General features: G+C 36.2%; 1 protein-coding gene across 1 annotated transcript; it reads right to left on the bottom strand.

Annotated features, from left to right (window-relative positions):
- Positions 1-9,251: 9,251 nt before the first annotated feature.
- On the bottom strand, positions 9,252-10,460 carry LOC139738188 (uncharacterized). The gene is made up of 2 exons (XM_071648847.1): positions 9,613-10,460; positions 9,252-9,387 (listed from the first exon to the last, which is right to left on the bottom strand). The coding sequence occupies exons 1-2, from the start codon at positions 10,458-10,460 to the stop codon at positions 9,252-9,254; spliced, it is 984 nt and encodes a 327-aa protein (XP_071504948.1).
- Between the last annotated feature and the right edge of the window lie 2,918 nt (positions 10,461-13,378).

Here is a 13,378-nt window from a genome sequence, read left to right as displayed (position 1 = left end):
CCGTTTCTTTGAGGTGATCAGTACCGAACAGGGTTGATCGAAAGTTCATCGCAGATTAATTTTTTGCAGTTTGTACGGTCGAGAGGGAACAAAGAGGCGGATAATATAGAGAAAGAGACTTGGTGAGAGATAAGTCAGTGACATGCATCGACAAGACAAGAGTGCAAGCTCAGAAGCCAATAATACAGACTGAACATACTGCAATCAAAGTCGGTCACAAAACGATACTGGCTTGACTTGTCTTCATTGAAACCGTATGAAGTCATTACTTAGCCTGTAGGTGTTATGGATCTTATTTAGGAACAGATATATGATTGTACCAAGGATAAGCAGTTACTACTATGGTGCGTGAAGAGAAATACATTCTTCTGACAACATCCATTTGTTCAATTTCCCTTTAATTATTAGTGCACGGAAGATAGAGTGACTTCTACTTTTTCTGATTAAACGAACTATTTAATTCAAATGCATGTTGATTTGTGTTGATTCAAGATCACTTATGTAGCCAAAATGATTCCTTGTCATATAGTTCATCATAATTTTCTACTTGTTTTTTTTTTCTTGCGATTACTCGGACACAGCCAAAAACAATAAAAACACACCTTCAAACCAAAATTTCCAAACCAATCTGTCAACAACCTCTTAATAAGACTAATACAATTAATAAAGGCATTGGACAGTGCACTCCCCATAGACCGAGCATATAACTTGCAATGTCTTTTGTTTATAAGATATTTGTAACACGGAAACATGCGAGCTATTCTCAGTCAACGGAAAGGCTGGGAGGGAAAGGGGCATTATTTGAACATTTTGATAATTTATTTCGATTCAAACGTTCAAAACATTCCTGTACCTGCTCTTGATTAAATATACAGTCATACAAGATGATGAATTTTGTTTCCTGCTTGGTAATGCAGTGAACACAAGGTAGTCGTCATTTTTATCACTCGTTAAGGCATTATTTGAGTGGGTGGTCAGTGATTTATGATTCTGCAGTGATTTATTATACTTCTGCATAGCCAACGTGATGATTATTTTTCGAGCGGTAGCATGACTATGCTCCAGTATAATGTCATAAGGTGATGTCTAGATGTCAGTGACGTATATAAGGCAGACATTTTGCACGTAGTAGAGTGATTGCTAACTTGGTGAGGGTGATGATGACGATAATTATAAAAGCTATACAATATTAACGATGATAATTAGAATTGTATGATAAACTGTAATTGTAGCACAGAAATAATAATGATAATTATAATTCTTATCGTTATGCCACAATAAAACAATTCGAAAAAAAAAATACATTATCATCATCCCTTATAATCATACACTATCCACACTGCAATTGTAAATTAGCTCCACATGTCTTTTCCATTTCTCAACATTTTTTCAACATTCTTTTCTTTAAATATGTGCAAAACGAAAGAAGGCTCTATAGAAATCAATTACTAGGTGTTAGTAACTATTTGTTTACTGTTATTGTTACTGTGCATAAATCTCCTGGCTAAACCACTCAATCTCATTTGTGTTTATCTCTCATATTTCTAACGAAATGCGATATTCAGTTTTCGGTAATATTCATGTTATACCGAATGTTTCAACAGCTCTCAGAACATCTTGCAGGTTGTGGATTAATCTGAGCTTGAAAGCTTCCGGACTTATTAGATTAAAGGAGGCAGGTCATCTGGACTAAAGAAGAAGAAAAAGAAATAAAAAAAGAAAAAGAGGGGAGAAGCCGAGGGGGTAAACAAAAAATAAATAGAGCAAAGTTTTCTGAACTCTTTGAGTATATTAGGCATTATGTTCACCCAAGGATAACGAACATACCTCTTTGTCAGAGTAACGCCAGCACTCTGCATATACTGACCGGTAAGAAGTAAACGAACTTTTCTAGACGTCCAAAATGCTGTTGGTTTAACAACAAGAACAACAAGAAAAATAAAAGAACTTTAGACTATTGGGAACGAAAAATCTTACTAGTGATCTGACCTTAAAGTTAATGTGTACATTGTGTCCTTGCAGGATTTTTTGGTTTATTTTTTTTTTACCTGTCTATGGTTGTTATTCACAACCTTTGTTAAGTTCTTTGCTGTGATGACAAATCAGTTAAAAAGTTCATTCAACTCAAGAGTCATTCTGACTGAGCAAGAGTTCATCTTCTTGTAAATTAGCAAATGATAGCGTTCCAAATATTTCTCATCAATTAAAGACGTAGATTAAAAGCGCATTCATCCGATATACACATGAACCATCTTGCTCAGACACGCGCGCGCGCACAAACACATATACACACACACACACACACACACACACACACACGCAGCCATGACACTGATGTGTAAGTGCATGTAAAGTGTATAAGTTGTATGATGTGGTTTTATCATCAGTGGCATGATTAATCTTTCAGTATTCGCAAGAATTCGCAATAACCTGATAAAGTTCTTTGACCTCCTGTGTCGACCTGGAAAGTTTGTTCATCTCACAGTTTGTTAATTACCGTATACGACATTCTTACAATTATTATCCATCAACTACAATGCAGATTAGAAGTGCAATCAGTCCACACAAGTCAACCCCACACACACACACAAAACGGCAAGCGCATAAACGCACACACATTATATATAATAATATTTGTACATAACTGCATAAACATCAACTTATATGAATGACATGAATTTCTGCCTTGACATGTACCTTTGTGTACAGATGTGTACAGATTTTATATATATTGTAATCGCATAAAATTACTATAAACATATGATTTCTGCATGTGTATAATAATCTTTATATGTATACACGGCTGTTACATGCACTACACATTGTTAGTACATATTATGTACTGTATATACAGAAATGTCAACATATTAACAAATATTCCACATATGTGTAAGTTTTTGTCCTTGTTTGTACGGATGTGTACAAAGGATTCTTTGGCTAAAATCCATCACTGTTTCCTGTATTTCATTTCATTAGTCTACTCGAGAGTGCAACTCTTTAAAAAGTTCGTCTACCTTGTGTGTAGAAAAAGTTCGCTCCGCTCCTTGTTGATATGTCAGATTCCATCTGTTATCGTCGCAGACATTTCCCACGAGTTATATGCTTCATGTATAAACACATGTATTTACAGACACATTTACTTACATACATATCACAAACAAAACTGTATTCCGGGCCTTCAACATATAAATATATAAATATAAATATATATAATAGATATAAGGATAGACAGACACATAAAAATAATATTTTAGTACGTATTCTTATTTTTCTACAACTATTCACCTGTTTCACATACTATTCATATTCAATTTTTTCATACATCAATAAATGCATCTGTCAATCTACAGACTTATCTCTCTATATTTACTGATATTCATTACTTTATCTTTTTTTCATTTGATATCATTCATTATCATTCATGCAAGGGTTAGTTGATGGTTGACACATAAATTGGGAAATACAACAGAATTTATTTCTTGTTCACTTTTTTTTTCAATGATATTTCATTGATTTCATTCAAATCATTCATAAATCAACCCATTCTGGGTGCAACATGATTATAAAAACGGTACAAATGCCATTCAAAAGACACCACAACTAGACCCCTGACACACACACACACACACACACACACACACACACACACTTTCTCACACACACTTTTTTGTTTTTGTTCACTTTTTTGTTCACTTTTTTTTTTTGTTTTTCAATGATATTTTATTGATTTCATTCAAATCATTCATAAATCAACCCATTCTGGGTGCAACATGTACATAAAAACGGTACAAATGCCATTCAAAAGACACCACAACTAGACCCCTGACACACACACACACACTCTTTCTAAAACACACACACACACACACACACACACACACACACACACAAAAACGAATTTCAAATAAGGAAAGAAAGAAGGAAAGAAGGTGAAGGAGAAGAAAAAGAGAAAACGAGAGATTTGTGAAGAAGTCCTTCCATCGTCAGGACAGGAGAGGGTTCGAAAATCATTACATAAACAATATTAATAATCTAATACTAGTAATATGTAGTATTGTACGTCGACAACAAACACTTTCTTCGTTTATATTTCAATGTAATGAACTTAAGTAACATAATTGCAAACTCTTATCTAAGCTATATTCCAAAATCTTGTTCCTCTATAATCATAACCAAATGTATATCGGGTATATGGGTTTAGATTAAAGGGAGATAAAATCACTGGATTGTCGCGTGATATCATTTTCTCCGATGAAATAAATACTGATACATTTTAGGTAATTGATTATAATAAATTGTAGTTAAACATGAATCGTCCAAGTTGAACAAATATAAGTCTTTTATTTTCAAAATAAACAAAAAGCATCAATATTTTTATCTATCTTATTTATCATTATATCAATAATTCTCAGCGACATATTTTGTATTGAAAGAAGTTTATCTATCAATATCTGATAAGTATTGGCCCAAGCAAGAATTCCGTAATACAAATACGGTAATATCAAGCTTGCATTAAGTGTTGTAAGTGCCGATGAAGGAATAAAATGATGAAGGAATATTTCCACCTATTTAATATGCCAATATTACGTGAAACAATTTTGCAATTACTATTGATATGACCCTTCCATGAAAGCTCATTATCAACACAAATAGGTATAAATATAATGAAAGAAACTTCTTCTACTGGAGTAGTGTCAAATGCAATATTGACCGGGAGGCTGTCTAAAAAATTACTATTAAAAAAAAAACCAAAATCAAAAATCAAAAGACATTATATATTCCGTCAGCACGATAATCATAGCTAGGTTTTGCATTACTCAATCCCTTTTCGTAATGTGGCATTTTTGTTCAAGGTATTTCCCCACCAAGAGGCTGTTTGCTATATATTTACACGAGTGATAATGCACCAACTCATTTTCATTCCTTTTCTGTGACTCACCATTATAACTCCTGTTTATAAGGCTTTATGTTTAGACGCTAATTCCAAGGGCGGATCCAGGAATTTCGTAAATAATAATAATAATAATAATAATTGCATTTTTATGGCGCTTCATACTGACGTTTCTAAGCGCACTTTGCTACTCATACAAATAGACTAGAAAACACAATAACATTAACAAAATTAACGTTAACAGTAACAAAAGAAGAAGAAAGAAAAGAAAAGAAAAGAAAAATACACGTGATACAATGGTACAACAATTGATAACTGTGTGCGCCTCCAGAAAAAAAAAATACAGCTGATTAAACAGGTGAGTTTTAAGAAGAATTTTAAATGATTCGACAGATGAGGCATTCTGAATATAAAGAGGGAGTTTATTCCAAAGAGTGGGAGCAATGGAAGAGAAGGCTCGGTCACCATAACGGGTTTTTGTACGTGGGCCATGAAGTAATTGGAGAGAGGAAGATGAACGGAGGGGTCTGGCAGAAGAGGAGGAGCGGAGAGAGACTAGGTTTTGAAGATATATGGGTGCAAGATTACGTGTGATTTTGTACGTCAGAAGTAGGATCTTGAAAGTAATACGGGAATGTACTGGAAGCCAATGGAGTGAGCGGAGAACAGGAGATATATGGTCATGTCTCCTAATGGGGAAGCGCCTTTACAAAATCAAAGGGGGCGTACGCCTCCCCCTCCCCCATGTTTTTTTTTTTTTTTTTTCGTTTTAACAAAAAATAAATAGAATAAAGAGAGGGCGCGCGCCTGGTGCCCCTCCCCCTCCAAATTCGTCACTGCATTCACTATGCTACTCTGTTTCGAGGAGCCAGCGACTGCTGAAGACAGCTGTTACAATAACACCATAAAAATTATGTGTTGATTAGTGAAATTCAATGCTGAGGTTGTTGATTGTTTTTATTTGTAAATGGAGAAGGGAGATTAAAGGAAAGTACAAAGAATTACTATAAGAGTTTTAGATATGCGTCAAACATGAGCTGTTACTCTTATAGACACAAAATATGCAGGTAGTGCAAAATGAAGCATGGCACACATGGATATATTGTACTTTTATTAATTATGGCCAATGCATTTTCTTCGCCTTCTTCAAAACATCTGCTCTTCCGTTTGAAGAAGATGAAGGTGTTCAGTAAAATGAATAACTCCTGACGAGGAGGTGATGGTTGTTGATTGTTCCATACGATGTTTTTCTCAACAACATTTGTTTTTCTGAACATCCTGGAAATTCCCTTTGGTGCAACAAATTTTTGCTTTGGCAGCCACATTATGTTAATAAGTAATCATGTTATGGGGGAAAAAACAAATATATTGAATGTGTCTATATCTAAAAAAAAACGGTCATCAAGGCTGACGCGGTTTCCGTGTTTCATTTCCGTTCCACACATTCTGCAATGAGTAAGTATCTGAGAAGTCATTTATTTGTTTCGTAGAATTTGCCACTAAAGAAGTTTAAAAAAAAAAAATATATATATATATATATATATATATATATCATAAAGATAGTATATTTTTGACAGTCTCCATGCTATCCAGTGAACAGTTTTGACACATAAACTACTAGACTGCCAAAGCTTTAAATGGGAGTGACAATGGAAAGAAGTGTAAAAAATGATTGAAACTAATGTGTGATATTAAACTCTCTCAACTGAAATGCTGAAACGTTGACAGTGTATGTGAAGAAAAACTGCTATGAATTCAATTGAGATAAAATCATGAAAAAAACACCAACACGACGTGGTACCTAAGTACCTTTCGGAAGGGTTATTTCATCCAAATTATGTTCTCTAGTAAATGAATTAGTTTTCGGAAAATGGCTCCGAGTATGAGCCATTGAATGATTGGTGAATCGGTTTATCTATCACACGATACAACGAATCACATCGGTTAATCTATGATGAATTTATGAAAACGGAACTATGTAGGTTTCAATGCATTCAATATTGATTCAATATTCTTCGAAAAAGCATATCCACATGCATATCCACTCGAACAAGTCAACTCGATCTGGCCTTCCACGAAGTAATGACAAGAAACAATAGATGTATGTGAAAAATAGGTTTAGTTTAATTCAGAATTAAGAGCTCATGCGAATACAGTCCAAGATATCGATTCGACAGAATTCTAAACAAACAAACAAACAAACAACGATATTCAGAAAGAGAGAAAACAGCGACTAATTCTCATATTAGTCTCTTGGAGGTAATGAAAATGGATTCACTTCTCTCTTTCCTCATGGTAGTAATCGCTGTCATCTCAGAAGTGGAAATCCACCTAACTGAGAGTCATTTAACGATTCTGCGTCATTGGATTCAACATAATTTATGACATTACCACCTAAATGAAAAAACAGAATGTTGTTAAATACTAGTTTACTCGACTGATATGCGTTCCAAGTGATCGAAATATAAGCAAAGTTTTTACTGCGAAAGTTAAAACTTTTGTCTGAGTTTTGCCTGATATTGTGAAGAAAAAGAGAGAAATTATCATATGGCAAGGTAAAGCTTAAAAGCATTCATAACTCTTCAGGAAACAAGCAGGGACTGAAAAGACTCTTGTCTCCCTACGGGACATAACCGTAAACTAGAACATTCTCGGCTTACATTACGAATAATATTGGAGAGGTGGGGTGCGGGCGTAATAGGTTATTAGACAAGTTCTGTTTTGTTCTATAAAAGGTGAAACAGCCCTCTTTAGTGTGAATGTTTACCGTCCTTATCACGTTCATTCACAGCTATTCAAACCCGGATGAAATAGTACATGATGTCTTTCTTCACCTATGATTAAAATTTTACAAGAATATCGAAGAAACATATTTCATTGATTAAGGTTAGACGAGCACTAAGAACCCTTGGTTGTAAGAGATCTTTCCAAGAATTAACTTAAGGGGTGCTCATTCTATCAACCAATAAAACCGAAGTAAAGTGATGTTATACTCTTGCCATTTCGTGAAGCCGAACAGATGTCATTCCCTGACAATTTTGTTTAAGAAGTATGCTTACATCACTTCTTAAGAATTTCATATAAAGCGGAGGGACATTGTACAATCCAACGCAGATATCTAATAAACCTAGAGATAAAGACCAGCAAAAACAAGTTCGAGATTTACATGCACATACACTACTGCGACTTCCTTACATGTTCGCTCAGAGCAAGTGTATCGTAATTATGAAGGCATAACTGACATTTCATGACCCCGAATTACAGATTTAACAAGATTTTCGAATTAATAGGAGACATTTCACAGTCACATCAAGTGACTGCTTGTTCAAGATCCCTGTGGGTGTTGCAAACTTCATATGCGCTTGTAGTTCTATTACATTAATCAGTGCGCAATATAATTTCTAGTACAGATGTGGTTGAACAAAGCTAGATATTGAATTTCCTGAAATTCATGAATAAGGTATCTTTGAGTGATGTCAATTGAATGCTGACGAGAAACTTTTGCTGCATTAAATCTATATGGCCATATTCACATTGAGAGTTAAAATAATGTTAGAATGATACGGTTTAGATGATACATTTCACGTGGAATACATCATCAATCAAAACTTTCTACCCGTAAAATACTTTGCACACACTCTTAAAACGGGGTAAACGAAGGATCCTAAAATTACGTCGGTAGGCGAACTAATATCATCTAAGCGGCATTGTTGTGGTTTCAAATATTTCAGAGATTAAAATAAATTATCACTCTGAATGGTGCGAGTCAAAGAAACATCACAAAAGCGACAAAAGCCTCGTGTATCATCGCCATTTCATTTTGACAGCTCTGCTATGTCTTAACACAACAAGCGACAATGCCCAGTGCAATAACATGAAACGCTACTTCTTGTCTAAATATTTCGTCCGTCATAAATACTTTATAAAATAATTTACAGTCTACCAGGAGTAGCGTCGTATACAGCTGTAGTCGTGAATAAATTAACATGAGAAGCCACAAGGTATATGATTCTTCTGCAAAGATACAGGAAGACCTCACGGTGTTCTCATCCTCGCTTCAATAAAGAATAGAATCATACCTCGTTTCGCACAGGCCTACAATCATATCCCGTTTCGCAAAGGCTTACAAAGTCCTTTGCTAAGCTAATCTCTCAGGCGTTTAGGTTTTACTCGAAAGTTAAGTTTTGAATGAAGGTAAAGTATATTCATAATCAAACCATCTTCTATCTCTGATTATACACAGCGTCATCCTATATATCCATGAAAATATATCAGTCAATATGTACTGAGTCTGTGAGACCATAATTGCACGAAATCAGGGATAATTGTCCATGGCATTATTGCAAAGACTAACTGTTCATCAGCAGGTGGGTATACGAGCCACCTTGTCGAGTACAATTCTTCTAGAATACAACTCTTTGTAGAACGGCATGCTATACTCGACTGCATACAAGACATCAGGATGCATGGACACCGTGTAATCAATATCGGGTGGATCAAGGGAAGTAGTAGGTGTATCACTGACAGCAGGACTATTTTGTCTATCACTATTGTTCCCGTTCTGCTCCCCAGGTGCCTGGTCAGTCGATGTCATGTCCGAGACCTTGATATCGTCTTTGTTTCCCTCAGCAGCTGGTACTTGGCCCGTCCTGTCGGCAGCATCTCGTGCGTCTGTTGGCGAAGTGGTTCTCGCTCCCGCCGAACTGCTTCGATCTTTCCTTACAAAGCCCGTACTCCTGAGCGCGTTGTTGTAGTAGCCGATCAACCAGTTTGCCGCCCTGAAGATCTTTGCACCTTCCCACGGAAGCTCGGACAGCTCCGCTTTGTTCCACTTCAAAATTTCTGGCTGGAAAGTGAGACCGATGCTTTCACAATACTTTCTAATCATGGTTTCAGGGTCTCTGATGATATCATCTGCGTCAAGGATGATTGGAACAGGCTGATCTTCTTGCTTTGTCAGATATTGGTACAGCTCCCACATGTCCTGATAGAAGTACCCCTTGCCCGGAAAACATCTCTGAATCTTTCCACCCAAACTAAGATATTTGATAAGCTTCGATGCGCAGAGCGTTTTCCGAAGAGATGTGAACATCTTTTGCGGATGCCTAATGAGGAATGTATGCTGGTAACCCTTCGGTAGCATGTCGGTATGTTCATGCATGCCGAGGGCGAAATCCTTGGCAAAGACAAAATCATATTCGGAAAGATCCCTCTCGAGCCGCGTCTTGCAGTATTTGAACGAATGCTTTGGAGTCAACTTTGGCCACCACTGTTTTTGACGATTAGGTCCCAGAAGGTACGCTGCGGCATACATTTCGTTGAAGATCTTCGAATTCGGCACCATCGTCATGCATCGCTCAAAAGCTGTGGAGAGGGATCTAGGGGCAGTCCACAAAATGACACGGAGAGGCTCTTTTACTTTCTCCTCGGAGGTTAAAGGAATCTTTTCCATCGCTTGACATTCTTCACTGTGCGTCGTGTCTTCCGTAGGCCATGCTTCCTTGACGGACTTGTCAGTACTGTTGACGTTATTAGCAGCTGAGTCAATCTTGGCGTTCGCGTTCGTCATTGCTGTGAAATAACTTCAGATGAGGGATCAAGCGAGCACGTTAAGAAAATCTCTTTTGGAAACTAATCATATTATGCGCAAGGAGTCTCAGGCCGTCCTAATCCTCAGATGAAATCTATATGCGATACGAAAAACTTAAGGACGAAAGTGATAGGCAAGTTGCGCGCCCTGTGGAAATGTGATAACAATAATGTAGAGAAAGTCAATTGATCACGTCTTTCCTCAAACAGCTGAGCGTTCAAATTAAAGCTGTACATCAAATAATTACGATGTAGGCTGCTCGACACGTACAGAAGATGAGACTAGATTTGATTGAACTGACTTGCACAGGCCTACAAGGAACAATGACGCGAGACCACTCAGTTAATAAGAATATATTGGACAATTGACGACTTACATCTTCCTATCTGAACTTAGATATGCTAAGTTATTTATTAACAAGGTAGATCTGCATGTATGCGAACGGCTATTAGGCTCTGAGCTTCACAAGGACGGTATTTGTATGTGTGATTGAGTGTGTGTGTGTGTGTGTAATGTGTGACCGCGAAAAAGGCGTTCAGTGCTTTGTTTATTCAGAGGGCGGATCAACGTTCTTCATTACCGGTATCTAGAATGTGCACAGAAACCCTCTTACCGGTCATTGCGGGTTAACATGATATCGACATAGACAGCATTGAACGAACTGAATAAAAGGGAAAAAAGGAAATAAAGAAATGGTTACTGTTTGATATATAAATATAATTATAATACTGTAGTAGGCCCTGTATACGTATAATCTATGTCACATGCTTTTGTAATAATTGTATTGTTCCCCTGGAGCATCATTTTTAATTACCAGCTTAGATAATCCTGAGCCCTTCCTCTTGACATTGTTCAAGACAGGTCAACATCAATTGGCACGACTCCCATATCGAAAGGAAAACATTTCCAAGTTCAATATTTTACCAAATTGATCGCGAAATAACAGTTTCCCATTGCACGTCAAATAGACTCTCAACAGTACTATCAAAACAGTACTAAATATGAAGAGAATATAACAAATATAAAATATTCTTCTATCACTCATCTAGATTGTCGCAAGGACGCATTTCTGATTGCACTTGACCACACTTATCCAAATAATGAACGACCTTATAATGATAAGCAGACCTGCGACTGTAGTCAATGCTTCCCTTTGTCTATTTTTATTTTCTTATTCATTTTGGGTCCTTTTTATTTTCATCATTTTGTGTTTACCGAGTTTTACAATATATGATTTGCAATCGACAATAGCTTGTTGACAGAAATAAAAGCTTGTAATTACTCCATGAAATAAACATGCCTGTCCAGTCGCTATACTGTAGATGTGTGCAGTGTCAAATGACGATATTCTGTAAATGACATTCCACACGGGATATGTCGACACATGACCGGATGAGAGTCAGAGATGGGAGATCATGAGAGATAAATCATATTTTAGATCTGTTTCACTTTATGTTCTCTTCTCATTGGCTCGTGGGCAAATTGTTACGACGAAGCGTTCGTTTCAGTTTGACTCAAATCCTATAAGACAAGTCGATACCGAAATATTTCTGAACTTGTTTTTAATCTCACAGGTTGAGCTACTGGCTATAATTAAACAGAAACATGACGGACAGATAATAGATTAATAGCTAGCTTCATAAATAGATAAATATAAACGGCAGTTGACGTGGTAGTGATCGGCGGAATTAATAGAATGAACATGTGAATAGATTACACGTGAATGAGAACGAGTATCATACACATATCATGCACATGCACGGCAGTCATCACGAATGATAGATCCATGTTTAACATCCAACGTGTTCGTATTCATGTATATTGAAATACACTCAGCAAAAAAAGAAGGTAAACACTTTTTTGAGTTTATATTTTTCATAGAATTTTTGGCAAAATATTAATGTATTATGTATCATGTGAAAGGTAATTTAATTGGCTATCAACTTGGTAAGTCCATAAAAAGGGAAAATTTACGCATGAGTGAATGCCTTTGTTATTCTCTTCCAAGGCACAAAAGTAAAAATTGCAGAAATGAACAAGTTGTCATTCATGCGTAAAATGCTCTTCCATGTAACAATAAAAACAAAACACAAATAATACACATTAAAAAAAACATGAATGCAGTTACAAAAATATACCTATGATCTCTATAACATTTTTTAAGCCCAAAAGATCAATAAAGGCTAAGAATAATGGAGGAAAATGAAGAATTGAACTGTGTCATTCCGTGCAGAGTCGCAGGTATGGTTTCAAGATTAGTCATCATTATTAGTTAGGTCTGATTTGCTTAATAATTATTAAGTATTTAGAGTGTGCCTATAGTGAAAACCAGACTCAATTTCCTCGTCTGATGTAACGCTGTACGGTTTCTAGTGTTTTATATTCGGATTGGCGTGCAAGAATGACGATAACATTGATGGTGGAATTATGTTGTAGTAATGATAATACAGTACATGTAATAATCATCAGGGGCGGATCCAGGATTTTCGTAAAGGGCGACGAAAAAAAATATATATACACCTGTATATTTCTGGTGCCCCTTCCGGGTTTCATCGGTTGAAAGGCGAATTTCAGAATTTTCTGAAAAATCAAATCTTTCAGAAAATTAAAGAGGGGCGCGCGCCCGGTGCGCCCCTCTTATATTCAACTTGATGAACACAACTTTGCGCAGGCAAGTACGCCCTACTAATAGAATTTTGAAATTTGACAGAATCTATAAGAAGTGCTTCATACTACACGAAATATGGTGGCACATGCATGCAGAATTATCTTTATGACAAAGGTCAAGAGGAAGACTTTAATTCATTGCATAAACTGCGAAAATTTTCATTAGTATTATTATACCTTTGTTCTTTGTTTTGTTGTTGTTGTTGCTGTTCTGGTAATTCGCTATTTTT

This window comes from Diadema antillarum, unplaced genomic scaffold, assembly GCF_040938485.1.
Source record: "Diadema antillarum isolate AM-2024a unplaced genomic scaffold, OU_Dant_1.0 seq00000728_RagTag, whole genome shotgun sequence".
NCBI classification, from domain to species: Eukaryota; Metazoa; Echinodermata; class Echinoidea; order Diadematoida; family Diadematidae; genus Diadema; species Diadema antillarum.
This window is presented reverse-complemented; position numbering and strand designations above follow the sequence as displayed.